General features: G+C 46.1%; 1 protein-coding gene across 1 annotated transcript in view; it reads right to left on the reverse strand.

The window, feature by feature from the left end:
• Positions 1–13,288, reverse strand: part of LOC117490100 (titin-like) — a 241,720-nt gene that overhangs the window by 105,993 nt on the left and 122,439 nt on the right. Inside the window, 18 exon segments of the mRNA XM_034139686.1 lie at positions 2,278–2,420; positions 4,086–4,104; positions 4,106–4,213; positions 5,026–5,165; positions 5,930–6,196; positions 6,445–6,711; positions 6,825–7,004; positions 7,007–7,090; positions 7,292–7,418; positions 7,584–7,723; positions 8,331–8,594; positions 8,946–9,212; positions 9,308–9,574; positions 10,255–10,381; positions 10,492–10,631; positions 11,840–12,109; positions 12,511–12,789; positions 12,877–13,272. Coding sequence (XP_033995577.1) covers positions 2,278–2,420; positions 4,086–4,104; positions 4,106–4,213; positions 5,026–5,165; positions 5,930–6,196; positions 6,445–6,711; positions 6,825–7,004; positions 7,007–7,090; positions 7,292–7,418; positions 7,584–7,723; positions 8,331–8,594; positions 8,946–9,212; positions 9,308–9,574; positions 10,255–10,381; positions 10,492–10,631; positions 11,840–12,109; positions 12,511–12,789; positions 12,877–13,272 — 3,485 coding nt within the window.

A 13,288-nucleotide genomic window follows, 5' to 3' on the forward strand; every position in this document is an offset into this window, starting at 1 on the left:
CACATGAATGTCCTGTAACTCATGGAGAGCTTCAGATCACCATGACGTGTGAACACATGAATGTCCTGTAACTCATGGAGAGCTTCAGATCACCATAACGTGTGAACACATGAATGTCCTGTAACTCATGGAGAGCTTCAGATCACCATGACGTGTGAACACATGAATGTGTAACTCATGGAGAGCTTCAGATCACCATGATGTGTGAACACATGAATATCCTGTAACTCATGGAGAGCTTCAGATCACCATGACGTGTGAACACATGAATGTCCTGTAACTCATGGAGAGCTTCAGATCACCATAACGTGTGAACACATGAATGTGTAACTCATGGAGAGCTTCAGATCACCATGACGTGTGAACACATGAATGTGTAACTCATGGAGAGCTTCAGATCACCATGACGTGTGAACACGTGAATGTCCTGTAACTCATGGAGAGCTTCAGATCACCATGACGTGTGAACACATGAATGTTCTGTAACTCATGGAGAGCTTCAGATCACCATGATGTGTGAACACATGAATGTCCTGTAACTCATGGAGAGCTTCAGATCACCATGATGTGTGAACACATGAATGTCCTGTAACTCATGGAGAGCTTCAGATCACCATGACGTGTGAACACGTGAATGTCCTGTAACTCATGGAGAGCTTCAGATCACCATGACGTGTGAACACGTGAATGTCCTGTAACTCATGGAGAGCTTCAGATCACCATGACGTGTGAACACATGAATGTCCTGTAACTCATGGAGAGCTTCAGATCACCATGACGTGTGAACACATGAATGTCCTGTAACTCATGGAGAGCTTCAGATCACCATGACGTGTGAACACATGAATGTCCTGTAACTCATGGAGAGCTTCAGATGGCTTTTCAGAATGAAACACTTGAATCGTTTCAACACGAGTTTAAGGGCTGACTCTAAAGCCTGGGAACACTTCTCTGAAAGCAACCTGCTAACTTCCACACCAATGAAACCAGAACATTCATATCTGATGTAAACAGGAGCCATCTGACCTCATCTGAATCACCATGACAACCTCTGACCTCATCTGAATCACCATGACAACCTCTGACCTCATCTGAATCACCATGACAACCTTATTAAACAGGATGTGAACTTTACATTGGGATAAAACTAAGCTTATTCAATCTGAGCGTTCACACATTGGAACCCTAACCCTCTAGGCCAGGGCTATTCAATTGGCGGCCCGCGGGCCAAATCCGGCCCCGGGGTGATATTTACTGGCCCTTTGAGTATAATGTTAAAAAGTAATCTTTTTTTTTTTTAAGATTTTTTTTTTTTTTTTTTGTGCCATAGTGCCTTTATTCCAGAGAGGGTGTTACATTGAGAGATAGAGGGGTAGACAATGCCTGAAAACTTCGACGGGCTCGGGTTTCGAACCCACCTACTATACTGTAGTGACAACTCCTGTCATTGATTGCATCTCTGCGTGAATGATTAGATCATTTCACCTAAATGAAATCAAATGAAACATGTAGGCCTACTGAGTTCTGAGCCATTTAGATCTATAAAGGCCTTGGAGCTATGTTGTTTGATTGAATTAAACACAATATATGCACTCCACTATGCTGTTGTAGTATTTACTGTATCTGAAGCTCTTAATATGATTGCTCATATTTCAAGCCATCTTTTTCCCGGCCCCTTGCTTTGGATCATTTTCATCAACCGGCCCCCATTCCAAACTAATTGAATAGCCCTGCTCTAGGCTTTAGTTTTCTACTTCATGGAGCAGCTCGATGTAGGAGCAGCTCGATGTAGGAGCAGCTCGATGTAGGAGCAGCTCGATGTAGGAGCAGCTCGATGTAGGAGCAGCTCGATGTAGGAGCAGCTCGATGTAGGAGCAGCTCGATGTAGGAGCAGTAAATCACATTGCACAACGCGCACAGAGATCATGTGTCAGTCTTCAATTACATCCAGTAATAATCAAACTAATCCCGCGCTATGCCTGATATCCTCTCAGAGAGCGCACTCACACTCCCACGCTCTGAATGATTGAATAAACATTGAAAAACACTTTAAAAGCTGTGGGTCTCAGATGCACCACCTGCCCCGGGACCTGCCCCGTGCCCCGTTAAAAATAACCCCAGAAACGCTTACAGGGCAGAAAGCTCCGGAGCAGATCGAATGCAGCGCAGGAATCCAGGCCCTTATATGCAGACAGACTGAACTGTGTGTGTGTGCAGGTGGACAGCAGGCCTACAGGAAGTGTGTGTGCTCAGGTGTGTGTGTGTGTGTGGACTCACTCTGTCGCTTGGCTCCAGCTTGGTACCCCCAAGGAACCACTCGACGGCGATGCCCTCGTACGACAGCTCGCACTCGAAGGTGGCCGTCTCTCCGGCGGTCACCGAGGCGTCCGCCAGGGGCCGAGCCAGGGCGATGACCCGCGCTTTAGATTGGGGAGAAGACATGGTTAGTCCTCCCCCTTAAAACAGGTCGATGTAAATCCACACAGAGTGCTTAATCCTGGGAGGTGCTGCTCATGGCTGCTGCTGCTGCTCCGAGGCCAGAAGAAGGCTTCAGGACTGAACGCTCTCTCTTGGGGGGTTGACGCTGGGGGGGCGCGCTCATTAGCATTAGCATTACGGCCACCAGTGAGGGCCGGGGTCGCATCCTCCCCCCCGCCAATCCCTGTGAACCTGCTCTACATAAGGCATGTGGCTTCTAAAATAACCGAGGGTCCCGATTGGCTGAGAGCCCAGTGAGAGAAAAAGGAGAAGGGGGGTTGCAAATCTGCTCCTGTCAATCAACACGTGAACATATCCTGGAAAAGAGGAATCTACCTAATGTCCGTCTGCAGGACAATGTGGGTACCTCTGTGTGTGTGTGTGTGTGTGTGTGTGTGTGTGTGTGTGTGTGTGTGTGTGTGTGTGTGTGTGTGTGTGTGTGTGTGTGTGTGTGTGTGTGATGATCCAGGGTGTCAGTTTAGATTAACAAGTAGCATCAAGTATTTACAGCGGCTGCCTCACATGCCTGAATTAAGGCCTGTTTAACGGCCAGTAACAGTTTACACACACACACGCACACGCACACACACACACACACACACACACACACACACACACACACACACACACACACACACACACACACACTCTGACTTGCTGACAGCTCACACACATGTAACTCTGGATTAGATATCTCTAAATATATGAAACAGTAACACACACTGTACGCACGCTCTCCCTAAAGCAGGGGCTTCCTCTTTGGGGAGTTCACGCTCTCCACCCGACCCGCTCGCAGAGTTTAATGATTACTTTATTCTAATTCATTCATGTTTTGTTTGAGTCAGGGAAACATCTGTCACTTTGACGTGTCTCTCTGTCAGTGAGTCAGATGGAGAGCAGCTCTGCGTGTCTCAGTGATAGCGAGGCGTCTCCTGATCTGTTTCTGAATGAGGAAACGCACCTTTCAATGGTTTTAAATCCTGCTTTAAATGACAATTAACATGCAGTTACTCTTTAATGGCAGGTGAAAGAAAGGGCTAGACTTGTTCCTTCATAAGCCAATATGAAACGGTGTCAGACTCCAGGGGGCATTAGGGGTCTGAGTGTCCCCATGAACATAACGCTGTCCATTCAAACCACATTAAAGCTATATTTGAACTATTTCTAGGATAATGTAAATGTCAGATCAACAAATATGAAGCTACTACTAGCTTAGCATAACAACCTCATAAAGCTTCACCTCAAACTAGACATCTAATGAGTTTGAGGCCCATCCTGTACCATTATGAACACATTACACGTTACATCTCTCTTTCATTTTGGCATCACTTTAAGTAAATATAACAAATATATATATTTATTATTTTACTGAAGTGTGCGATATGTGTGTCATTAGGCGAACTTAAAAATGTGACTTCAAAAAGCTGGAAAAGAGTCGCCTTTTCCAGAGAAACACGACGTTAGCCAAAGCAATCAGGATACATGTGATGATGTGCGTTCCTCTAACACAATGTACATTCAGGCATGACAACTAGAATGACATGTGTGCATGGAGTCTAACAGCAAACGGTGTTGGGTGCGTCTGGTGTCAGTGTAGTTCCTGTCACCTTTGACCCTGAGCTGAGCGGGAGGACTTGGCGTTGGCTGCGGAGAAGTCGATGCTTCCTGCCATGTCCATCTTGCAGTTGAAGATGATCAGGATGTGTCTCGCTCCCTCGTCCTTAATCTCCACATCCTGAGACAAAGACATTCAGATTTTACATTTGAAACTTTCAACAGAATACAAGTGAGAGAAGTCTGCCAGAGAGTGACCCTTTGCAACACCTGTCTGCCAGAGAGTGACCCTTTGCAACACCTGTCTGCCAGAGAGTGACCCTTTGCAACACCTGTCTGCCAGAGAGTGACCCTTTGCAAACACCTGTCTGTCAGAGAGTGACCCTTTGCAACACCTGTCTGCCAGAGAGTGACCCTTTGCAACACCTGTCTGCCAGAGAGTGACCCTTTGCAACACCTGTCTGCCAGAGAGTGACCCTTTGCAACACCTGTCTGCCAGAGAGTGACCTTTGCAACACCTGTCTGCCAGAGAGTGACCCTTTGCAACACCTGTCTGCCAGAGAGTGACCCTTTGCAACACCTGTCTGCCAGAGAGTGACCCTTTACAACACCTGTGTGTCAGAGAGTGACCCTTTGCAACACCTGTCTGCCAGAGAGTGACCCTTTACAACACCTGTCTGCCAGAGAGTGACCCTTTGCAACACCTGTTCAGATGGACTGATCATTCCTTCCACTTCTACCAACTTAGCTTCACTTCCCCGAATAAATAACAACACATGTGTTTGTGTTTGCTCGAACAGGGACAGGTGCAGCATCTCATCACTGAGGCAGAAAGCTCTCTAGAATATTTCTAACCCCATTCAAACATTTTAAAGTAAATTATAATAAAAGTCTATCTTTGTGTTGCATCTGACGGAGACGGGTGCAACATTACTAAATAAATGTATCAGGATATGTTCCTGCTGTAATGAATAACACATGGAGTCATCTTACAGGTGAGGGGTGCAGCTGCTCCCCCTTCAGCTTCCAGGTGGCGTGCAGGTCCTCCTCCGAGATCTCCGTCTCAAACTTGGCGGTCTCGGTCTCAGTGACCTCCACGCTGTACAGCGGGCGGACCACCTTGATGTCGCGCTCTGCAGGGGGGGGGGAAACAGACGTCAAGGAGGAGGAAGAGGAGGGGGAGGAGGAGGAGGAGCTCTCAGAAGAACCAGATGAAACCGTTTCATGACGTACAGAAGTATAGAATGACAGAAAGGTGACGAGCAGCTGACGCTCAGAGCAGAAGCATGAAGACGAGTACAGACTGAAACACAGCACATTAGATAAATATCAAGTTTTTCTATAACAGTAAGAAGTACTGAACTGATTTAGGATGTATACATTTTTAAAGATTTCAAAAAGTAAATTATTCAAACATTTCAAACATAGATAATGAATATAAAGGGCGTGTTATTTATCTCTATATTATAATTATAATATAGAGATAATATGTATACCAAGGGTTTATCAGGAAAGCTCATTATCCTGTGCTTGCAATTGTTTTAATGAAATAGTAAAATTCTATTGTTTAAAAATGAAATATATTATATATTAGTTTGAATTAAACTATCATTGGCATGATCATCTGTCAAAAGTAAACTCATACAATGATTTGAATATTCTAAGATGTATATGAACACTTGTATGTGCCTCTGAGTGGAGAGACATTTACATTCTCATGTCTCCGTGTTCAGAGTCCATCAAGTGTTTGTATACAGTTATAATATAGAGTTATAATGGGCGACAAACAAAGATGGAGGATGGAGGGGGCGGGGCATGGGTGGGGGCGTGGTCTCGCTGCATGGTGGTGGGCGGGGCTTGCAGTCCTGCAGGCGTTCAGGGTCTCCGCAGGCTTTACCTTCGATGTTCAGGTGGGCCGTGGTCTTGTCGATGCCACAGTCGCAGGCGTACGACCCGATGCTGCTCCTCGCCGCCTTCTTGATCACCAGCATGCGCCTCCTTCCGTCCGCTTGCATCAGGACGTTCTTGGAGGCAAATATCTCGTTACCGTCTTTGTACCAGCGGACCTCGTCGGTCGGCTTGCTCAGCTCGCAGGACAACACCACCTCGTCTTTCTCGACGGCGGTGTAGTTCTGCAGCTTCACCGTGAAGTACAGGTCGCCCTCTGTAAGAACACACGTCAGCAACACACAGTTAAAGCACAACGGGTTGGAAATGAGCCGGAAAAGTCTGGAGCCATCTGGAGATCTGTAGAAGGCTTCAGCGAATACTCTTGACTGAGCATTCTGTGTCTTTAAGACTTGTTAAACAATCAAATCATTTCTATCACCAGTGAGTGTTATATTCTGAGTGTTAAGCTAACGGATCCTTTTGTTAGGCTTCTGTTTGTTTCACCGTCAGCGTGGTACTGACCGAGCACGGTGAGCATGGCCTCTGAGGTCTTGCTCATGGCCTCCACTTTGATCATGGAGGTGTCGTCGATGGTGACCTCCTTGAAGGCCAGCGTGAAGACCTTCCCGTCCTCCGACATGTGCACCACCTTGCTGGGGTGCAGCCGGACGTCGTTTTTGTACCAGACCACGGGGATCTTATCGTGAGAGAGTTCCACGCTGAACTCTGCCGTCTCACGCTCCTTCACGGTCACATCTTTAATCGGCTTGATAAATTCGAGGCGAATACCTGATGACGAAAGGTTATACACAAAGGGGTTTCAAACTAAAGACAGTAACACAGATGAACATAATGCTGACGGCCTGAAACACACTGTCCCCTCTGATTTAACTCGTAGTCACCTTTGATAATCAACTTCCCAGACGTCCGTTTGTCTTCAGCCTCAAACATGTACTTGGCTTCGTCTTCATATCTGGCAGATTTCACAATAAGAGTGTGTCTCTTGCCCTCCACCTGGATCTCAAACTTATCATCGTTTGCTAACTCCTGAGATCCCTTCAGCCAGCGGAAGCTTTGGGCTCTCTGGACATTTCCAGCTCAAACTTGGCCTCGTCCTTTTCGTACGCGTGGACGTCAGCCAGCGGAGTAATGAACGAGACCGGCGGCTCTGCAGATTCAGACAGATACAGATAACATAAACGGACGGGCCAGGAGAGAAACTGTGGATCAGGGGTTGGGATGCAATAGCATTTATAGATTAAATCACTATTACATTACATTGTTAGACAATAGAACTGAAGGAGCGTAAGACTGAACCCGGGTTTTTCTTTGTTAATAGTTTGAACAAGAGTGGGACGTGAGCGCTCACCCTTCACTTTCAGGTTAGCAGAGCATTTGGCGTTGGCGGCGGTAAACACCAGCTCGCCTGTTTGAGGCACTTTGCAGTTGTACAAGACCAAAGTGTGTTTGGCACCGTCCTCCACGATCTCTACATCCTGCAGACGACCGACAGACGTCAGCATTTCAGTAAAAGAAAACATGAGGACTTTAAAGTGAGCAGGGTGGTCCATTCACTTTCATTTGTGAAAAACACAAGTGGTTTTAAACTAAATGAAAGTGAAGGGAACCACATGTAAGGTAATTATTGTGATGAGACGTACGGCGGATGGACTGAGGACTTCTCCATTTAGCTTCCATTGTCCATGGACATCGTCCTCACTGAGCTCCACTTCAAACCGAGCGGTTTCTCCGTCAAACACCTCAACTCCGTACACCGGCCGCACCACCTTGATGTGGCGCGCTGGCGTTTAAGAGAGGGGACAAAGATGTTTAAATATTCAGACAAACTTCACATTAAAACACAAGACGTAGACGCACACCATACAAGAACTCCTTTGAGATGAGCGTAACTAAGGTGATGGCAGTGGTGATGAGCGTAACTAAGGTGATGGCAGTGGGTGATGAGCGTAACTAAGGTGATGGCAGTGGTGATGAGCGTAACTAAGGTGATGGCAGTGGTGATGAGCGTAACTAAGGTGATGGCAGTGGTGATGAGCGTAACTAAGGTGATGGCAGTATGCAGTGTGATGAGCGTAACTAAGGTGATGGCAGTGGTGATGAACGTAACTAAGGTGATGGCAGTGGTGATGAGCGTAACCAAGGTGATGGCAGTGGTGATGAGCGTAACTAAGGTGATGGCAGTGGTGATGAGCGTAACTAAGGTGATGGCAGTGGTGATGAGCGTAACCAAGGTGATGGCAGTGGTGATGAGCGTAACTAAGGTGATGGCAGTGGTGATGAGCGTAACTAAGGTGCTTCAAAATGCCAGAAAGAGACTTGTGCGATGGAGCTTGAGGTTATGAGGTGAAGGATGAGCTTAAGATGGATGATGAGCCCCATGAAATTACCTTCAATGTGAAGCGTGGCCATCGTCTTATCTGTCCCACAATCACACACGTACTGTCCTTGGTCTTTGTTGGCAACTTTCTTGATGACAAGGGTTCTGCGTTTGCCCTCGGCCTTAATGGCCACCATCTTAGAGGGTTTGACCTCGGCCTCGTTGTGGTACCACATGACCTCCACGTCTTTGCTGAGCTCGCAATCTAGAGCCACCTCGTCTTTCTCCACCGCAGTATAGTCCTGCAGCTTAACCGTGAAGTACGCATCGCCCTCTGGAAGGGGGAAATGTTTGTGTGACTCTCCAGACAGAAACACACATGAATAACAAACAAATACACAGTCCGAGGTAAACAAACAAGATGGGGAACACAAAAACACAACATGTAGAGACAGACAAATGACTCAGGGTGTTCTGTGGAAATACACAACACGTAGAGACAGACAAATGACACACAAACAGGGTGTTCTGTGCAAATACACAACATGTAGAGACAGACACACAAACACACAAACAGGTTGTTCTGTGGAAATACACAACACGTAGAGACACACAAACACACACACATGGACACATATCTGTGGAGAGAAGAAGACGAACAGGAGGAGGACACACATGGGTTTACCTATGACCGTCAGGTTGGCCATGGAGGGCATCCCTTTGGCCTCAGCCTTAATTTGACAAGTATCATCGAGAGTCACTTCCTTCATTTCTAACACGTGTTTCTTCCCGTCCACGTGAGTGAGCACGGTTCTGCTCGGGTGGATTTTGACATCGTTTCTGTACCATGTGACGGGGATGTTCTCATGAGAGAGCTCCAGCTCAAAGCGAGCCGTCGTGCCTTCCTTCACCGTTTGGTCCTTTAGCGGCGAGATCAATTTGAGCCTGATACCTGTAGTGGCATTAGGTGGGAAGAGGAGGCAACTCAATGAGTGCTGTCTGGATCATGAGAAAGGCTCTGCTAGATAATGGCACTCCAGCACTTACCATCCACCGTGAGGCTAGCTGTGGACATTTTGCCCAAAACAGCGATTGTATACGCGTCCTCGTCATCGAACTCGCAGCAGTTTATAATGAGCATATGCTTCTTTCCATCATCGATGATGTCATACTTTTGGTCCGGGGTGATGACATCATCCCCTCTATACCACATGACCTTAGAGACATCCTTCGTGATGGTGCATTCAAACTTTGCCTGTTTCTTTTCAGGCACAGAAACATCCTTCAGCGGGACAACAAAGTCCATCTCGATTTCTGGGTTTAAAGAGGTGACACAGAACATCAACAACACAACAAAACAACAACAACGGTTTACACACAGTGGCCAGTTTACCCGTCGTAAAACATAAATAAAGTCTGCTTGGTAAGGTTCGGTGAAGAACTCGATGTGATCATTCCTCCAAAGGTTTAGTCTTTCGGCAGGACCGGTCCACCACCAACTAGGACTTCAGTTTACTGGGATACTTCAGTTCTTTCTCCACCAGTTACCTACCTGCTTGGACTCAACCCAGTGCCTACTGAACTCTATGATGTTTAACAAATAAACTGGCCACTGTTAACGAACAACATTTAACCACAGACAGTACGAATATCCTGCAAAGTGGCAGCACAAACACACATTTAGACACGTGTCAAATCGGACATATAAACAGACAGGTTTCCATTGAACAGACAACAAATAGAAAACACACAAACACACTGGAAATGGTTGGGATTCTCATCCAAATGTCTCCTGGTCTTCCCGGGCTGCAAGTCTCAAAGAATGGCACACAAAATGCATTTCATTCATCAACCCTTTGAAACAAAGATCTAAGGTCCGCTCCCAAGTGCCTTTAAGCTTTATTGTATTGCCCACGGACCTTACGCCTTTATTTGGACACCTAATATCCTAAAACATTGTACGTCCGGTCCTGGATACCAGGCGCAGGTCTTACCTTTGACGTTGAGCATCGCGCTGGTCATGGCGTTCAGAGCCTGGTACGAAACCTCTCCGGCATGATCCAACTGGCAGTTCTTCAGAGTGAGCTTACGCACCCCGCGCTCCATGTGGATTTCGCACGTCTGGTGAATACATCACAGGATAAAGTAATGAACATGACCATGCAAGAAAAGAAATACCTGCAGTAAGAACCGTGTGACTATTTAACGGAAACAAGTTCATGAAACCGTACCGGGGATCTGGTCAGAACCTCTCCTTTGAGCTTCCATTCGCCGGGAACATCGTGCTCAGAGATCTCCGTCTCAAACACGGCGTCCTGCTTCTCAACCACCTCAACGCTGGCCAGAGGTTTCAGGATCTCAGCCTCGCGCTCTGAGAGAGATGTTGTGTTAGTATTCAGAAACATGGACCAGACTAAAGAAAAGTAAACGAAGCACTTAGGGATGTCACAATACCAGAAAGTCAGTAGTCAATACCAATACCATTTAAACACAGTTCTTGATACCTATAACTAATCGTACCCTTCTTTGTTACCATTAGCATACTGGGTTGGAAATCAAACAGGTCATCATTTCCTAATTACATCTCCTTCCAACACAGTCTCAAGGCATTTCGTGTTATAGTCACGAATTTAATCTATTGATTCGTGTTCACCAACACGATTTCGCCATTGTTTTCGTGTCACACAGAACGATTTTAAAAGCAATGTAAATAATAACAAATTAGAAGGAAAAACAGATTTAAAAAAATACAGATTTAAGTATTCTGACACAGAACGATTTTAGAAGCAATGTATTTATATTGGTAGTATGTTTCGTGCCTGCACCAAATAATAACAAATTAGAAGGATAAAAAGATGACATAAAATACAGATGTCAGTATTCTGAGGCTCTGAGACATTTCTTTTCCTCACTGACGGCAACAAAACTCAGACATTATACAATTTAAAATAAAAGGGATAGGGTTAGGCTTAGGGTAAGATATTGAGTAAGAACATGTTTTTATGAACCACACAGCTTCCGGTCTTCCAAGACCCGACCGGACAAAAAGACGTGTTGCAGGCACGAAACATACTACCAATAGAAATACATTGCATTTAAAATCGTTCTGTGTGACACGAAAAAAAGGTGAAAATCGTGTTGGTGAACACGAATCAATAGATTACATTAATTTCGTGACTATTACACGAAATGCCGTGAGACTGGGTTGGGCCATTAGCATACTGGTTTGGAAATCAAACAGGTCATAATTTCCTAATTACCTCTCCTTCAGACAACTGGATTTATTTACGTTTCTCACACAAGACTACATTAAACACGTCATGATAACGTTATGATTTACCTTTGCCTAATACTTCCATTTGTCTAAAGATGCATCTCAAAGGAGCTTGGCTCAACAGGCTGCTAACAGCTAACAGCTAACGTTAGCTAACTACCTGTAGCTTCTCACTTAAATGTGACCAAGAGATGACATGACCCTGTTAGTCTTGAGTTGAGCTTTGCTCCCCACTTGTTACCAGAGAACTGTTTCTAGTGACATCCCTAAACCAAAAAGCAAGCTAAGTAAGTGGATAGAAAAACCTCCTAGAGTGAGATGGGCGGTGTAAAGGCGTCCTTCCACCTCCATGCAGTACTGCGCCACATCCTCAGGCTGACAGTTCTTGATGGTGAGCGTCAGCTCCTTCCCTTCCTTCTTGATCTCTATCTTGTCTGAAGGAGTGACCTCCTCCTCTCCTTTGAGCCACTTCCAGTTGGGGGACTCCTTGAAGAGCTCGCACTTAAACGTAGCGTTGGCTTTCGGTTTCACATGCTGGTCTCTCAGCGGCTTCACAATCCAATCCCTGATGATTTCTGTTGGAGTGAAACAACGGTTTGCATTAGAAAGAAAAGACGTGCTCCATCATATACAACATATTAAGAAGGTGTATTCTAAGATAAAGCAGAAGGCCCAAAACAGGCTTAGTCTGAATTAGTTTATCTAACTTTGTGGCGGTTTCAAGAATGTTTGAAATTTGAAATGAGGTTCAGGTTCAGGTTCAGGTTCAGGTTCAGGTTCAGGTTCAGGGGAGAATTCAAAGCTGCTTCCCTGAATCTGCAGATATCTGAATGTAGCTGCAGGACAATCAGTGATTTGGCTTCATGGTGATTACATTTTTAAATAAGAATGGACAATACCAGATCTCTACCTGTATCCACTACTTATAAAACAGCTGGATTGATGGATGCGTCTGTCTTTAGGGTTCACTGCTTACCAATGATTTTGACATTTGTTGAGGTCTTGACGTCCTCCTGGCCGGACGCCTCACAGCTGATGAGCCCGGTGTCGGCCTCAGTGGAGTTCTGGATGGTCAGAGCGTGCTGCATGCCGATGACGTTGATCTGAATCTTCCCGGCCTGTTTCTTCAGGACCTCACCGTTCTTCTTCCATATCGCATCCTTCTCTTTGTTCAACTCACAGGTCATGTACAGAGGCTGACCCTTCATAGCCGAGGTCTCCTCCTCCAGCTCCTTGATCCATTTCAATGGAAGCTCTGTGCCCAGATAAAAAGGCAATGAGTGGCGAATGCTTGGATAATGATTAGGAGAAAGATATTCAGGACAGAACTAAATATAAATACCTTCAACAATGAGCTTGGCTTTGCATGATATCTCCTTGCCGGCATTCTTGGCTATACACGTGTAATCCCCGGTGTCAGAGAGCTGGACATCAATGATGTTCAGCTTGCGGTCTTTGCCGTCAGAGGTGAACTTGTGCTTGGGGCTCTCGCGAAGGTTACAGTCGTCTTTCATCCAGGTAGTGATGGCGGTGGAGGGCGAAACCTCGCACTCGAACACCGCAGCCGATCCGATGGACTCGGCTTCCTTCAACACGATGTCCTGAAGCTTCTTGATGAACTTCAGAGGGACGGCTTTGAGCTTGAACCCTGCGAACGGTTCCTCTGGTGGCGTGGGACCCTTTCCTCCGGGCCTCAGACCACGGCCCCTACCTTCTCCGGGGGACGGGGTCTGCTTGGCTGAAATACAAATGGA

This window comes from Trematomus bernacchii, unplaced genomic scaffold (genome assembly GCF_902827165.1).
Source record: "Trematomus bernacchii unplaced genomic scaffold, fTreBer1.1, whole genome shotgun sequence".
Lineage (NCBI taxonomy): Eukaryota > Metazoa > Chordata > Actinopteri > Perciformes > Nototheniidae > Trematomus > Trematomus bernacchii.